At 42.7% G+C, this 17114-nt stretch overlaps 1 protein-coding gene across 8 annotated transcripts in view; it reads left to right on the top strand.

Annotated features, from left to right (window-relative positions):
• Positions 1-16886, top strand: part of ARHGAP21 (Rho GTPase activating protein 21) — a 219631-nt gene extending 202745 nt beyond the window's left edge. For 6 of the 8 annotated variants that reach the window (XM_050938980.1, XM_050938981.1, XM_050938978.1 and 3 more), the window contains 10 exons: positions 2875-3017; positions 3137-3292; positions 3421-3499; positions 4275-4348; positions 4435-4524; positions 10052-10177; positions 10367-10408; positions 10740-10845; positions 12779-12810; positions 14344-16886. In XM_050938980.1, the coding sequence (XP_050794937.1) occupies positions 2875-3017; positions 3137-3292; positions 3421-3499; positions 4275-4348; positions 4435-4524; positions 10052-10177; positions 10367-10408; positions 10740-10845; positions 12779-12810; positions 14344-16074 (2579 nt within the window). In that variant the 3' untranslated portion in view covers positions 16075-16886. The other 2 variants (XM_050938985.1, XM_050938984.1) reach the window with 2 other exon arrangements.
• The last annotated feature ends 228 nt before the right edge of the window (positions 16887-17114 follow it).

Here is a 17114-nt window from a genome sequence, read left to right on the forward strand (position 1 = left end):
CAGAACACATGCAGAGGAGTCTTAATCTGGTGCGCTCACATGCCGCAACCTGAGCCTGTTGATAAACGACAAAAAATCTACCTTAAGGCCTGTGCAGCAGAGTTCATGGGAACAATTCTCAACTCCACGCAGGCCGGAGCTTTCCTTCCAGAGGTGCGTTTTCAGACTGTCAGACCTGAGCTCCCATTTGAAAAACCACCTGCTCACCATGGCTCGCACCTGCCCGCGGTTGTTGGGCCGCATGTAATATGTGATCAGTCGTGCCAGGCTCTATCTTTGGCCTCTGTAAGCGTGGCTGGTGTTGGTCTACATTCCCAACAGACACGATCTAAACCAAGTAGTTGGGGTGCTGGATCGCATCTTCTCATTGCTGGATTGGTGGTTGGACCCCAGGTCAGTGTTGGAGGGAGTTCCCTTCATGGGCCCGAGCCTGTTGCTGATCCTGGTCTCCGATGCGTTGGACCTGGGCTGGGAAGCCTATCTGGGCGAGCTCAGCATGCAGGGCTGCTGGTTGTGGGACAATCTTGCCCTCCACATCAACATCAGGGAACTCAGAGCGGTTTGCTTGGCCTCCCAGGCCCCACCTGAAGGGCAAGGTGGTGCAGGACCTTACAGATAATACCGCTGCAATGTATTACATCAACAGGCAGGGAGGAGCCAGGTCGTTGGCCTTTTGCCAAGAAGCTCTCTGCCTTTGGGACTTGTGTAAGGCATGCCATCCATCTGGTAGCCGCACATCTACCTGGGACCAGGAACATGTTAGCAGATCACCTCAGCAGGGACCTTCTCGTCTCACTGCGAGTGGTTGCTCCATCCAGAGGCGGTCAGTAAAATCTTCCAGAGGTGGAGGACTCCTCAGGTGGACCTGTTCGTGCCCAGGCAGAACAGAAGTGCCATTTGTTCTGTTTGATCCGGGGGATGGACAGGAGCTCCCTGTCGAACGAGTTTCTCATCTTGTGGTTGGGAGCGCTGATGCACGCCTTCCTGCTAGTGCCATTGATTTACAGAGTCCTTCTGAAGATCAAAAAGGACAGGGTGAAGGTTATCCTAATAGCTTCTGCGTTGCCTCACCAGCACTGGTTCAGCACGCTGCTGGACCTTTCGATAGCCGCCCTGCTGCAGCCCCTTTGGCTGTGTCTGCTGTCCCAGAACCATAGCAGCCTTCTGCACCCAAACATGCTGGCGGTACGCTTCACAGCATGGCTGCTGCATGGCTAAATACGGATTAACGGTAATGCTCAGCCCAGGTTCAGCAGGTCTTCTGGGGTAGTAGGAAACCTTCCACCAGAGTGACTTACCTGGCCAAGTGGAAAAGGTTCACGTGCTGGACCTTGGAACAGCCTATCTGGGCCAAGCTGGCCTCACTGCAGGAGATCCTGGATTATCTTCTGCACCTCAGACTCCAAGGTTTATCCTTGTTATCAATCAGGGTCCACCTGGCCGCTATTTCAGCTTTCCACCCTTCGTTCCAAGGCAGGTTAGTCATTGCTTATGACATGATGGCCTGGTTTTTGAAAGATCTGGAGCATCTCTACTCACACATCCGGGATCCTGCTCCCTCCCTGGGACCTGAACCTTGTGTTGTCAAGGCTCTTTGACCCTCTGGCTTCCTGCTCTTCCCTGGAAGGTTTCATTCTTAGTTGTGATAACGTTGGCCTGCACTGTGTCTGAGATCAGGGTGTTTATTCCGGAAAGATAAGGTCCAGCTGCGACCGCACCTGGCACTTCTGCCTAAGGTAGTTTCCCAGTTTCATACTGGCCGGCACATCTACCTATCTCCTTTCCAAAGCCCCATGCGTCACAGGAGGAGTGCAGTCTGCATGCCCTGGACGTCAGGAGGGCGCTGGCCTTCTACATAGATAGGACAAAGCTGTTCCATAAGTCAGTGCAGTTGTTCATTGATGTGGCAGGTAGAATGAAGGGTTGCCCTGTGTGTCTGCTCAGAAGATTTGTTCTGTATCACTGCTTGCATCTGCTACTGCAGTGAGCTGGCAAACATGCCTCCGCTGGCAGTTGTGACAGCACACTCGACTAGGGCACAGGCATAGTCAGTGGCCTTCCTGGCACAGGTTCCAATTCAAGAGATCTGTGGGGCCACTACCTGGTCATCTGTCCACACATTCGCATCTCATTAGGAATTTACCAGCAAGCTCGAGACAATGCTGGCTTTGTCAGAGCAGTGCTGCAAACTGCACGACTGTGAACGCTGAGCCCACCTCCATGGACATTGCTTGTGAGTCACCTAGAATGGAATTAACATGAGCAAGCACTTGAAGAAAATGGTTACCTTCCTTTTTGTAACTATTGTTCTTTAAGATGTGTTGCTCGTGTCATTCCATCACCCAACTCTCTGCCCCTCTGTCGGAGTTGCGGGCCAGAAGGAACTGCGAGGGTGTAGGGCTGGTGGCGCCGAATATACCAATGCATGAGTGCAGCACTCATGGGGGCACCATAGCTGACCCTACGGACACTGCTAAAGCAAAAATCTCTGATGACCATGCATGTGGGCTTGCGCACACCTAGAATGGAATGGACATGAGCAACACATCTCGAAGAACAACAGTTACAAAAAGGTAGATAACTGGTTTTTTCCAAGTCACTTGAAGAGGCAGTAGTGTGTGTTTTTAGATAGACTAAGGGAGGCTGGCAAAATCCAGTCAGACCTTTTCAATGGAAGCCAGATGCCTGGTCTTGTCTGAGAAACTCTGCATATTTACTGAGTGTCTGCAGGGAGTTTGGACAATGAAACTGATGAAAATACAGCAAATCATAAAAAACTAAGTGGTTGGCCGTTTTGGTTTGATCAGAATTGGTTTTGATTGTATAACTTGAACATTTCCATTTTCTCCCCATTTGCTTTATATTAACAAAAAGATGAGACAAGTCCACCAAAAGACAAGGGAACATGGCGAAAAGGCATTCCAAACATCATGAGGAAGACATTTGAGAAGAAGCCATGTGCTTTAGGAACCTTTGGCGTTAGGCTTGATGACTGTCCCCCAGCTCTCACCAATAAAGTATGAAAGTAGTTTTTCTTTTCACTAGTTTGAAAATACTTGTATGTTCTTACTTGTGAGAGACATTTTTTAAACAAAACCAACAATCTTCTCCCTTCTCTGCCTCCCGCTCCCCCCAGTATATTCCACTGATAGTCGACATATGCTGCAAACTGGTTGAAGAACGAGGCCTTGAATACACAGGTATATACAGAGTCCCTGGAAACAATGCTGCTATCTCAAGTATGCAAGAGGAACTCAATAAAGGAATGACTGACATCGATGTTCATGATGATGTAAGTCGGTGTTCGCTATATTTCCATGTAAAATAATCTCTTCTAGGAGGTTTATTATGAATATAGCAATACAAAGTCTGTGTGTGTGTGTGTCTCTCTATTTCTCTCTCTCTCTTTTAAATACATAGAAATGGCGAGACTTGAATGTGATAAGCAGTTTACTGAAATCCTTCTTCAGAAAGCTCCCAGAACCACTTTTTACTAATGGTGAGTTGTCTTCCCTTTTGGGCTTGTTTTAGGAATTTTTTCATCAAATATTCATCCTCATTAGGGCCTTCAAATGACTGAGAGAAAAAATCAAGTGAAAATAACCCAATGAAGTAATAAACTTCCACAATTCTGTATTAAAAAGGCTGATGATTGTGATTAAAATGGCTTACACATGTCAGCTGACAGTAATTTTTTCTCTTAACTGCCCAGGAATCACTGTAAATGGTTCCAAAACAGGAACATGCTTTGTTCATGTCTACATTGCATTGTATGTAGTAGGTTAGTACACGGTTAGTATCCTATTAATTTTAGCCCTCTGCCAAACTGAGCTAACACATTTTTCCTTCCTCCTCCCCTCACTGATCTCCTCATGCTTCTGAAGTAGTTTGAAATAGTGTAACCGTGTGTGTCTGGATGTGTGTGTAACCACTATTCAACTTGGTAGAACAGCTGTGGGAATGGAATTTGTTGATTTGAACAGCGTATGCTCCATCTGCATTTATTTATAGGTTTGATAGAAATAGTGGGGGTTTTAAAGAATTGTGTTTTAAATTAGTAGTAGGTTAACTTTTATAATCACAATCCAGTGATATTCCCAATCAAATTATTAGAATTTATCAATTTAATTTGACATAAATTCTTTGAGCTATTTTTCCATTACAGCTGCTAGATATATTATGTAAAAGTTGAAACTGGTTAATTTCTGTTTTCTACGAAATTTCTCTCTCTCTCATGCAGTAAAACAGATTGTTTGTTTGTTTTCTTTTGTCAGACAAATATGCTGATTTCATAGATGCCAATAGAAAAGAAGATCCTATTGAGCGGCTGAAAACACTTAAGAGGCTGGTATGCTGACTTTGAATACATTTTAAATGCAGTACAATTTAGCACTAAAATATTTTAAACTCCATACTAAATTTTTGTTATTTCAGATTCACGATTTACCTGAACATCATTATGAAACACTTAAGTTTCTTTCTGCACATCTGAAGACCGTAGCAGAGAATTCAGAAAAGAACAAGGTATCAAACCAAATATACAAGACGTTTTGTTCCGTTTTACTTATTTGAACAAATTTCATTGTGTGGGATTATTTCAGGTGATAAACCCATCTGTGTCAACCCAAGGTTTTATTGGTTAAGGTCGGTAAAGTCAACATAAGGCCCTTCGCTCTGTTGAGGAGCTTTTGGATGAGATGCGTCTGTATACAAAGTGTGCACTGGTGTAACTAAAATTCCTTTTTATTTACTTGACACTGGGTACGAATCACCTGTGTGGTCACAATTAAGTTGGTTTACGACTGGCTTATGTTGAAGTTACAGAATTAAACAATATGTATATAAAGCCAGTCGTAAACCAACTTAATTGTGACCATCCGTGTGCCCATGCAAGGTTTCAGCTAGTTGAACTGAACAGTTCAAAACCAATTTCAGTTAAAATGGTGCACGTTTTCTGTGCAGACCTGAGAAGTCTGCTCAATCTGTTTACTGTCTGATAATTAATGTTAAAGATCTCATGAAAATAGGGGTCTGCCATTATTTCATTTAAAAAATGTCTCATTTTCCCACTGTTTGTGTAGTATGTTATGCTGTACTTCATTTCAGTGTTCTACAGTTCTCAAGATTGGGCCCATGCTTTGTGTAGCGTGTTAGGATCCTTCAGAATAAAATGCTCTGGGTAAAACTTAAAAACCGCCTAAGTCTAGTTAATTTTCAGTGAGACTTAAGCTCCCAAGCACCTATGTCACTTTTGAAAATTGGACTTAAGCTCCTAAATCACTGAAATGATTTTGAAAATTTTACCCTCCATCTAAATAAGTAAGATTTTGTTACAAATATTAATCAGATTTTGTGGGTGAATAAAAGCAAACCTGTATAAATGGTGTGTGCTATCATCATTTCTTAATATACATTTTTGTGCAATGCTTAAAGCACTGTTCAGGGTGCTATCTGATAGTAATTAGACCTTATAATAGCATTTTATATATCAGAAGTGTTTGTAAAAATTTCAGCTAATGAATACTCATAGCATAAAGAACTAGCATTTTACAGAGCAGTGATCTGACTTGACCAAGTCAAAGCTAGGATTCAGACTCAGAACATCCAGACTTGCAGTCTTGTTCTCATGCTTGTGGATCATGGGACCCCCCATTTATGAGGAGCTTATTCCATGTCATGAGCATGAGAAGATAAACTGTAAGCCACAATATATAATAATGCATAGTAGAAGTGCTGTGCTTATTCTTAGAATCATAGAAGATTAGGGTTGGAAGAGACCTCAGGAGGTCATCTAGTTCCACCACCTGCTCAAAGCAGGACCAACACCAACTAAATCATCCCAGCCAGGGCCTTAAAACTCTTTAAGGATGGAGATTCCGCCACCTCCCTAGGTAACCCATTCAAGTGCTTCACCACTCTCCTAGTGAAATAGTTCTTCCTAATATCCAACTGCAACCTGAGACCATTGCTCCTCGTTCTGTCATCTGCCATCCACTAAGAACAGTCTAGTTCCATCCTCTTTGGAACCCCCCTTCAAGTAGTTGAAGGCTGCTATCAAATCTCCCCCTCACCCCTTCTTTTCCTCAGGGCTGGTCTACACTACGGGGGGAAATCGATCTAAGATACGCAACTTCAGCTACGTGAATAACATAGCTGAATTTGCGTAAGTATCTTAGATCGAATTACCTACCGTCCTCATGGCGTGGGATCAATGTCCGCGGCTCCCCATGTCGACTTTGCTACCGCCATTCAGGTTGGTGGAGTTCCAGGATCAATAGGAGCTCGTTTGGGGATCGATATATCGCGTCTAGATGAGATGCGATATATCCATCCCCGAGAAATCAATTGCTACCCGCCGATATGGCGGGTAGTGAAGACATAGCCTCAGACTAAATAAGCCCAGTTCCCTCAGCCTTTCCTCATAAGTCATGTGCCCTGGCCCCTAACCATTTTCGTTGCCCTCCGCTGGACACTCTCCAATTTGTCCACATCCTTTCTGTAGTGAGGGGCCCAAAACTGGACACACTACTCCAGATGTGGCCTCACCACTGCCAAATAGAGGGGAATAATCACTTCCCTCGATCTGCTGGCAGTGCTCCTACTAATACAGCCCAATATGCCATTAGCCTTCTTGGCAAAAAGGGCACACTGTTGACTCATATCCAGCTTCTTGTCCACTGTAATCCCCCCAAGTCCTTTTCTGTAGAACTGCAACTTAGCCGGTCGGTCCCCAGCCTGTAGCAGTGCATGGGATTCTTCCATCCTAAGTGCAGGACAATTTCTTTTGGCCCAGTCCTCCAATTTATCTAGGTCACTCTGGACCCTATCCCTACCCTCCAGCATATCTAGCACACGCCCTCCACCCACCTAGCTTAGTGTCATCCGTGAAATTACTGAGGGTGAAATCCATCCATCATCCAGATCATTAATGAAGATGTTGAACAAAACCAGCCCTAGAACAGACCCCTGGGGCTCTTCACTTGATACCAGCTGCAAACTAGAAATCAAGCCATTGATCGCTACCCATTAAGCCCAATGAGCTAGCCAGCTTTCTAGCCACCTTATAGTCCATTTATCCAATCCTTACTTTTTTAACTTGCTGGCAAAATACTGTGGAAGATCGTACCAGAAGCTTTGCTAAAGTCAAGGTATATCATGTCCACCGCTTTCCCCATATCCACAGTGTCCGTTATCTCATCATAGAAGGCAGTCAGGTTGGTCAGGCATGACTTGCCCTTGGTGAATCCATGTTTTCTGTTCTCATCACCTTCCTCTCTTCCAAGTACTTCAAAATGGATTCCTTGAGGACCTGCTCCGTGATTTTTCCAAGGACTGAGGTGAGGCTGACAAGTCTGTAGTTCCCCAGATTCTCCTTCTTCCCTTTTTTAAAGATGGGCACTATATTTGCCTTTTTCCAATCCTCCAGGACCTCCCCTGATTGCCACAAATTTTCAAAGATAATGGCCAATGGCTCTGCAATCACATCAGCCAACTTCTTCAGCACTCTCTGATGCATTATATTTGGCACCATGGACCTGTGCATGTCCAGCTTTTCTAAATAGTCTTTAACCTCTTCTTTCACATTGAGGGCTGCTCACCTCCTTCTCAAACTGCACTGAGTACTTCAGCTTTTTCCACGTCTGTCACTAGACTGCCTCCCCCATTCAGTAAGGGTCCCACACTTTCCCTGACCACCTTGTTGCTAACATACCTATAGAAACCCTTCTTGTTATCCTTTACATCCCTTGCTAGCTGCAACTCTAATTGTGCTTTGGCCTTCCTGATTACACCCCTCTATGCCCGAGCAATATTTTTATACTCCTCCCTTGTCATCTGTCCAGATTTCCACTTCTTGTAAGCTTCCTTTTTGTGTTTAAGATCACCGACGATTTCTCTGTTAAGCCAAGCTGGTCACCTACTATATTTGCTATTCTTTCTGCACTTTGGGATGGTTTTGTTCCTGTGCCTTCAATAAGACTTCTTTAAAATACAGTCAGCTCTCTTGGACTCCTTTTCCCCTCATATTAGCCAACCAGGGGATCCTGCCCATCAGTTCCCTGATGGAGTCAGTCTGCTTTTCTGAAGTCCAGGGTCCGTATTCTGCTGCTCTCTGTCTTCTTTTTGTCAGAATCCTGAGCTCAACCATCTCATGGTCACTGCTGCCCAGGTTGCCACCCACTTTTACTTCCCCTACCAATTCTTCCCTGTTTGTGAGCAGCAGGTCAAGACAAGCACAGCCATTAGTTGGTTCCTCCAGCACTTGCACCAGGAAGTTGTCACCAACACACTCCCAAAACTTCCTGGATTGTCTGTGCGCTGCTATGTTGCTCTCCCAGCAGATGTTAGGGTGATTGAAGTCCCCATGAGAACCAGGATCTGTGATCTGAAAACTTCTGTTAGTTGTCCGAAGAGAGCCTCATCTACCTCATCCTCCTGGTCTGGTGAGCTACAGCAGTCGCCCACCACAACATCACCCTTGTTGCTGTCACCTCTAAACTTAACCCAAAGACTCTCAACAGGCTTTTTTCCAGTTTCAAACTGGAGCTCTGAGAAATCATACTGCTCTCTTACATACAGTGCAAGTCCTTCACCTTTTCTCCCCTGCCTGTCCTTCCTGAACAGTTATACCCATCCATGACAGTGCTCCAGTCATGTGAGTTACCCACCAAGTCTCTGTTATTCCAGTCGCAGCATAGTTAGTTGACTGTGCCAAGACTTCCAATTCTTTCTGTTTGTTTCTCAGGCTTCTTGCGTTCGTGTGCAGGCACCTAAGATAACTAGACGATTGCCCTACTTTCTCAGTATGAATCAGGAGTCTCCCTTGTTGCACCCTCCTCGTGTTTCCTCCGAGTATCCCATTTCCCCATTTACCTCCAGGCTTAGGTCACCATCCCGTCGAAGCTAGTTTTAAAGCCCTCCTCACTAGGTTAGCAAGCCTACCTGTAAAGATGCTCTCCCATCTCTTCGTTATGTGGATCCCATCTCTTCCTAGCAATCCAACAACATCCCATGGTCGAAGAATCCAAAGCCCTCTCTCTGACACCACCTGCATAACCACGCATTTACCTCCACAATTTGATGGTTCCTACCTTGGCCTTTTCCTTCAACAGGGAGGATGGACAAGAACACGACTTGTGCCTCAGACTCCTTTATCCTTCTTCCCAGAGCCATGTAGTCTGCAGTGACCTGCATACTTGCTTATGGCTTTTGTCGTAAGGTGCAGTTTAAAAAGCAGATATATAGAATGAGTGATTTGTGTGCTGAGGAGATTATTGGACACATTTGGGTATTTAAGTGTGATAGACTCGCATAAGGTCCAAAATGCTGGTTGCCGTCTCCAGAGGTGAATGGGAGTGGAATGGGTTCTGTGCATCACAGGCTAGCGTGTGCACGGACAGTGGAGATTTCCATACCTTTTGAGAGCAGTGTTTGATTAGTAATTGAAATTCTTCCCTGGTTGAATAAAAGCACTTTGAGAGAAAATACAGTTTGGAAGTTTCCCAGTGCTTAAGGTGTCTAGAAGATGCTTGAATACCTTAATTAGAAGGCACTGTTTTTTACAGTGTTACTATTTTTACATAATCTAGTTTTAATGTAAAATCAATAATGCAGGTGGAATATATGAGAGAGTCCTTTTTAATTTAGCTTTTCCCTGGTTGTAAGCAACAGTTTGGGTTCTGAACTCCAGTAAAGGAGTATATATGTTCCACTGTACAGAAGTGGACCAGGTTTTGTATAGCGGCATCTTTGCCTTTTTATCTGAAATGTACATTTTATAAAAGGTTTAATGTAAAAAAGTTTTATGTATCAGACTTCCTGAGATGGTAATATGAGCACTACTGAATCTTTTGAATGTCATTAGTTTAACTGGCTTCAAAAACAGCAGCAGTAATAGCTATAAACTGGTTGTTATGCATTGCACAAATAAATCCTAAGTTAGACAGACTATTAGGAAGCTTCAGTGGCACTTAATGTATTTTATTGTAATGGGTATTTATTGTATATCCCTATTATAAATGTGTAATGCAGATCTACTTCCATTGCTTGATAGATGGAACCAAGAAACCTGGCTATAGTGTTTGGTCCAACCCTTGTGAGGACATCTGAAGACAATATGACGCACATGGTTACTCATATGCCAGACCAGTACAAAATTGTAGAAACACTTATCCAAAAAGTAAGTGAATTCATTTCATTATTTAAAAAAAATTTACACAGACAGACCTGCTTTCACATATTACACAAGTTTGGCTCTGAGTTTTGTCCCTGGAGTTTTCTCAAAACTGTCTTTTTTTTTTTTAGTGATGTCCACATTTGATTGTTTCACTTCCTGTGGGGTTTTCACTTTTTTTATTTTAAATTGTAGCATGACTGGTTTTTCACAGAAGATGGTGCCGAGGAGCCTCTTGTAAGTATTGTTCCTTAAATATTTGTGTTCTAATTCATTTTAGTTTAGAACACAGTCCAGATATCCTTAGAATGCATCATATTTTTTGCTGCACCATTGTATGCTTTGCTGTTCAGAAACACCTTTCTAGCTCTCCAGACTCTGCAGTAATGAAAGAACTAATAAGTTCCATGGGTTTTTGTTAAAAGCAATAAAGCAGCAATGTGGAAAAATTAGAGCTCATGGGGAAACTGTGTCCTCAGGTGAAATAATGCTGTTTTCTAAATGTTGTTTAACCTCAATGAACTAATTGTGAAACGATGATGAAGAGATCTTTGTTTATTAACTGTAGACAACAGTTCAGGAGGAAAACACTGTAGAATCTCAGCCAGTGCCAAACATAGATCATTTACTCACCAACATTGGAAGGACGGGAGTATCTCCTGGAGACGTATCAGGTAACTTGCCTGGACAGTGTTAGTCCGTAGGCTAGAATAACCTACTCTATTAATTCACTGCAATTTTCTATTTTCTTTTACTAATAAGTTGGGTTTTTTCTTCTAAACAATCATGAGTATTTTTAAGTGTCTGTAGTGGTGCTTGTATGCAGTGAGGTTTTCGGCGTGTTGGTTCCAGGATATTACAAGGGCAAGGTGGGTGAGGCAATATCTTTTATTGGATCAACCTCTGTTGGTGAGAGAGACAAGCTTTTGAGCTTACACAGAGCTGTATGATATAGACTGGAAAGTTTTGCTGACCAATAGAAGTGTAATTGTTGAAAGACTGAGGGCCAACAAACATACGTACACTGTGTTTTTTATTTATTCACAATTTTCCATGTAATAATCATCACAGGGTCAAATAGATATATGCTGCTGTGTAAGTGGTTGCTGTGATGGCAGAAAGTTTTACCTTCTATACTGTTCTAAATAGATTGGAATTCAGTTAAAACTTGTTACTTCGCTTGTCAACAGATATTTTCATAAGTATACTGCAATATTTTTATATTAAAGCTGATTTCCTTCTGTTTATCAATTGCCGTCCTGTCGGTTTGGCTAAGTACTAGCATTGCAGGCGTGTTCTTGGTAACTCTTTTACTCTCACTGTACTGTTGCACTAACCCAGCATGTTGTTTCCTACAAAAGGTATCCCTTTGTCTCTAGCTTTTGTTTTAGTTTCTCAAGGGTTGTTCAGCACTTACTGAAACAGTCACTCTATACTGATGTTGAAACAGGTGAAATGGGAGGAGTCTATCACACGGTGATGTCACTAGTGGATTCTGTGATGTCACTGATGGACAGCTGGAACTGTAGGAAGAAGGAGGACTGTTGCCCACATTGTAGCTGCCTTGTCTGCAGAAACCCCCGTTTCCTGTAAATGCCCCCCCACCCCCCCAATTGATCTGTGCTGTAAATTTTCTTTTAAGAGTATTTTAAACAGATCAATGCTACTTTTTAAGTCTTTCTGCTGTTTCTTGTTATTTCTGAAGCAGACCCTGAGGAGGAATAGCATGGTATGGTCCACCAGTTTTTCTAGTCATAAAGCATTAGCCATGTGTCAAAAAGGGGTGTGGCATGGGGCTCAGCTCTTTAATTCTGGGGAAAAAGTCCCCCAAAAGTTGGAAAATGTCAAAGAAAACATGTTCTGGTCATTGTGCTAGCCCTTTCCTACCTCCTTTATAACTGTATAACCTCAAGTTTTGCTCAACAATAAAATTATGGTGTTCATTTTTCATTTCATAATAACGCTTGTTATCGAGAAATACAAAACTGGTAGCTGCTGTACTCTAGCTAGGTAAAAGTAACATTTCACCAATATGTTACTTAGAGGAGAATACAGATGTAAAATTGGGGTTTAAAACAAAGCACAATGTTAAAATGCTACTCCTTATGTCAAATAACTTTTAAATAGTTTGACAAAATGAATGCAACCCTGAGAACCTCAATTTGCAGCTAGGGCAGCCAGCAATAGTAAGATGTTCAGTTTTGCATTGTGTATCGCATCAGTCATAGGAGAGTACCCAGGACAATCCTGAAAAGGTCTCTCAGCTGCAGTTTTGCAGGGCTGTACACTTAAAACATGGAATAAACATTAGTATCTTTGTGTTTTTGTTTAGAAGAACAGGGCTCCTTTGCCATTCCTGTCATTGAGCTGGTTCTGCCTACAATTCACAGCATCCTTTCATGGCGGTGGCTTTCTGTGGTGCAGCTTGCATCTTTGTGAGCTCTGATTATCCACTCTGTTCTGGTTTTTATTTGCTCTCACATTTTGGTCTGTGCTTGTTTTTTTTTTTGTTTGTTTTCCCCTCCCTCCCATAAGTCCAGCATTGTCTGTAGCAAAAACAAATTTTGCACAGAACTGACCATATTATATCTGATTTTTTTCCCACAGACTCCGCTACTAGTGACTCAGCAAAATCTAAGGTAAATCTTTTGTGAAATTATACAGAACAAACTTCTAATCTACTTCAGATCTTTGCATTTTGTTGCATCGGTTGTTTATACATTGACATATATGGCATTAAGATTTTATTGTAAACGTGGTGCTATATTCAATATTTCTTCAATTTTGGAGCATTAAAGTGGAAAAAGTCACTCATTTGTAAAGATTGACTCTCATGATGAAGGGAAGCTGCAGACTCTGAAGCAATGTTTGTTACAATTGGGGTCTATATGCTATAAACTACTGTTTATTTATACATCTTGTTTAGGCTATATAGTATTGCTTGCCTGCTGTTGACACTCAGACTAGAGTAACAACTTTTGCATGTCTGTCTCTAGTTCAGTCTGTAAAGTATGTGTAGAATACAAGGGCAGCTTCTGCTGAAGGTCATGGATCCTAGCTCCATAAGAAGCCAACTGGTATAGCCAAAGATTTCTCTGCTAAAATCCATTAGAAAGCACTTTTGAGGTAGTGAGGATGGTCTTGTGGGTATGATACAGGACTGGGACTCAGGAGCTTAGATCCAATTGCAGGTTCAGCCGCAGACTTTGTATAGGTATGTCTACGTTGAAGTTAAAAACCTGCAGCCGGCCCAGGCTGTGGGACTGTTTAATAGCAGCGTAGACATCTGGGTTCAGGCTGGAGCCCAGGCATTAGGACCCTGTGAGATGGGAAGGTTCCAAACATCTACCCTGCCATTAAACAGCCCCTTAGCCTGAGCTCTGTGAGCCCGAGTCAGCTGGCAGGGACCAGCCACAGGTGTCTAATTGCAGTGTAGACATACCCTATATCAGTGGTTCTTAACCAGGGGTCCCCTGGGGGGCCGTGGGCAGGTTTCAAGGGATCCGCTAAGGATGACTGGCATTGGGCTTGCAAGGGCCCAGTGCAGAAAGCCAAAGCCCTACAATGCAGGACTGCAGCCCGGAGCCCCAAGCCCCATCACTTGCTACACCCGTAAGGGATGTGGTTTACATGCAGCGCTGGGAGAGCTCTCTCCCAGCGCTGCCGCTCTGACTACACTCACACTTCAAAGCGCTGCTGGGGCAGCGCTTTGAAATTCCAAATGTAGCCATACCCTAAGTCGTCAGCATGGAGATGGTAGCTGAAGCTGAATGACATCACTCAAAGGGTATAAAGTGAGAAGAGGGAAGGACTGAAGTTAGAGCCTTGTTGAATGTTCTCTGTCAAACAGATCACACTGGATGCTGATGCTGGAGAGGGTCTTTTTAGGCTTCCTGGAGTCCCCTTAACTACTTAATCAAGCACCCAGTTAATAATTGCAGTTGGACTGTGGCAAGTCAGAGGGACTCTGCTGCAAAGTGGAGAAGGGAGGATGCAGGGTGCCCAGTGTGGCAGTGCAGGCCCCACACACACAGCAGAGCAATGTTCCCTGAAGAAACAGGAATGAGCACTGTGGCTTTGGAGACTAGAATACCCATATAAAATCTCAAACAATGGAACACATGTACATGTTTTAACTGCTAACCTTGTTCCTTGATTTTTGTTTAAAACAGGGTTCTTGGGGATCTGGAAAAGATCAGTATAGCAGGGAACTGCTTGTGTCCTCCATCTTTGCAGCAGCCAGTCGCAAGCGAAAAAAACCAAAAGAAAAACCACAACCAAGCAGCTCAGAAGATGAGCTGGATAATGTGTTTTTTAAGAAGGAGCTTGCTGAACAATCTCATGGTGATGTAACAAAAGAGGACACAGCTAAAGAGGAATGTGAGAGAGAGATGGTAGGAAGAAAACAAAGGATGTTTGTTCTGAAAGAAAAAGAGAACAGCATTAAAAAAGACATGAATGTTGCAAAGGATGAAAAGAAATCATTCAGGAAAGAGAGCAGCCCCTTAGAGGAGCCTTCACTACCTTACCAACAAAAATATACAAAATCACCCAATCTTGGCCAGCGGCTAACAGTACAGAACAATAGTCATCAAATGCCCATTTCACAAGCCGCACCCCAGCTTGACGAGACGGTGTCTGACTCTGGCACTATGCTAAGCACTTCTTCCCAGGCTTTCTTGCACAGATTTCCAGGCAAAAAATTAACCAACCCTGAAATTAAATGCAGTGAATTTTTAGCTGCTGATGTCAGTTCTATCACCTCAGATTACTCAGCCGCTTCCTCTACTACGTATGTAACTGGTTTTGATTCTATGCTGAGCCCTGAAGTGCAATCGGTGACAGAAAGCAAGGGGGATGAGGCTGATGATGAAAGAAGTGAATTGATCAGTGAAGGTCGTCCTATGGAAACGGACAGTGAAAGTGATTTCCCTGTCTTTGCTACAAGTTCTGCTGCTGAGAGGATATTCAGGGGGAAAATGCAAGAAGTGCCAAAAACAAATCGGAGGAACTCCGAAGAAAGCGAAGTAAGTCGTACTGAGGGAAGTTCAACACCCAAGTTAGACAGCCGCAGACTGTTTAGCTCTCACAAACTTATTGAATGTGATACGCTATCTAGAAGAAAGTCTGCCCGGCACAAAACAGATAGTGAAGGATCAGGGGATGCCAAGAGTGAGAAGGAATCACCTGCAATGACCAAAATGTTTGATATAATGAAAAAAGGAAGATCAACAAGCAGTTTAACTACATCAACTAGAAGTGAAACTGAAAAACAAGAACCTACGTGGAGACTTAAAATAACTGACAGATTAAAACTGCGTCTCAAAGCATCTGCAGATGATATGTTTGGTATAGGAAATCAAAAATCTAGCTCTGCAGAGACCTCAAAGAGAAAAAATATCAGGCGAAGGCATACGCTCGGAGGGCAGAGGGATTTTGCAGAAATAAGTGTTTTGAATGCATGGAAAGCTCAAGAGCAGGGTCAAAGTAGAGAAAGAGAATCTGAACTTTCAGCTGTGAATCGGTTGAAGCCAAAATGTCCAGCCCAGGACCTCTCAATTTCAGAGTGGCTTGCACGGGAACGTTTACGCACTAGCACAACTGACCTTAATACGGGTGAAACTGGAGAGCCCAAACTTGAGAACACTAGCTTAACAGATGTATCAAAGGCAGATCTGCCTTTATCTGCAGAGACGCAGGCAGATGAAGGCAGTTCTTCTAGTAGCTTGACTTCGATCAATAGAACACCACCTCTGTCAGGACCACTCCAGCTCCCTGACCAGATAAATGGTGAAAGTTACCAGAGCATGAACAAAAGCAACTTCAGTGCAGCAGTTGATGCCCATCCTCATAAACTCTCTGGGACGCAGGTGGTTAGATCTCGATTTTACCAGTATCTTTGAAATGGGGAAAGGTCTACTACAGCAATTCAGTAGCTTACTGTTACACTTCCCAATAGCCCTGTATATATTTTCCTGTACTGTTGTTTTTATGCAGCCTTCATTTGGGCTGGATTCATCCATCTGCACTGTGGAAAGTCTTCACAGTGCATTACTACAGCCAGAAGAACATTTTTTAAAAAGTTAGTCTATATCTATTTTAAGAAAAAGTATATTTGATGGCTGCATACAAATGTTGAACAAAGCATCTGATGCAACATGCTATGTAGTGTGTAGATGGTTTTATGACTGAAAGTTGGCCTTGCATTAGTATGCAGAAAAAATTGTTCTTTTGGGTTAGTCACTAACAAGTGCCTCATCATAAATTCATTTGGTTTGTTAGGGTGCCATATTGTTAATTGTTAAATTAGAGAAACATACCACAAACACACACACATTTTATTGGTAACCAATTTCATTACATTTTACAGATTTTAACACAGGTGGGTACAGAGCTTCCATTCCTTAGGCATTCCAGTTGGATCTCTGAGTTTTATATTCCAATTTTAATACAGTTTTTGAGTTTTATGTGACTTGAATTTTTAATCTTTCTGTAAAATAAGTAACTTAAATGTACATATTACATGTGTATCTTTTCTTCAGATACCAGATTTGATATAAATGTTGTAACATAGGCGTGTAGATAGTGGATCCTGGATGGAACTGGTTTCTTTTATTGAGAAGAATATAATTCTGCATGAAGACTTAACGAATCCAAACTTGTATCATGCCTGTGTGCATCTACTTAAACACTGGAAATAAAATTGTTTTTGTGACTCCTTGAATGGCCTGAATTTCATTCTAGTGAATAGTTTTAAATGATTGCTTACAAGTTGCAATCCGCAACTGCACCTAATATCAGAAAACCTGCAATTATTGTCTGGAGTGAATGACAGTCTGTGTATGGAAAGAGGCAATTCAAAGGTTTTGGGTTGCAGAGTGTAAAGAAACAACTATTACAAATGTGGGAGTTATTCAGAGGTAAAGGACTCTGTGTTTTTCAA

Source organism: Gopherus flavomarginatus, chromosome 2 (genome assembly GCF_025201925.1).
Source record: "Gopherus flavomarginatus isolate rGopFla2 chromosome 2, rGopFla2.mat.asm, whole genome shotgun sequence".
In the NCBI taxonomy this organism is placed as follows: Eukaryota; Metazoa; Chordata; order Testudines; family Testudinidae; genus Gopherus; species Gopherus flavomarginatus.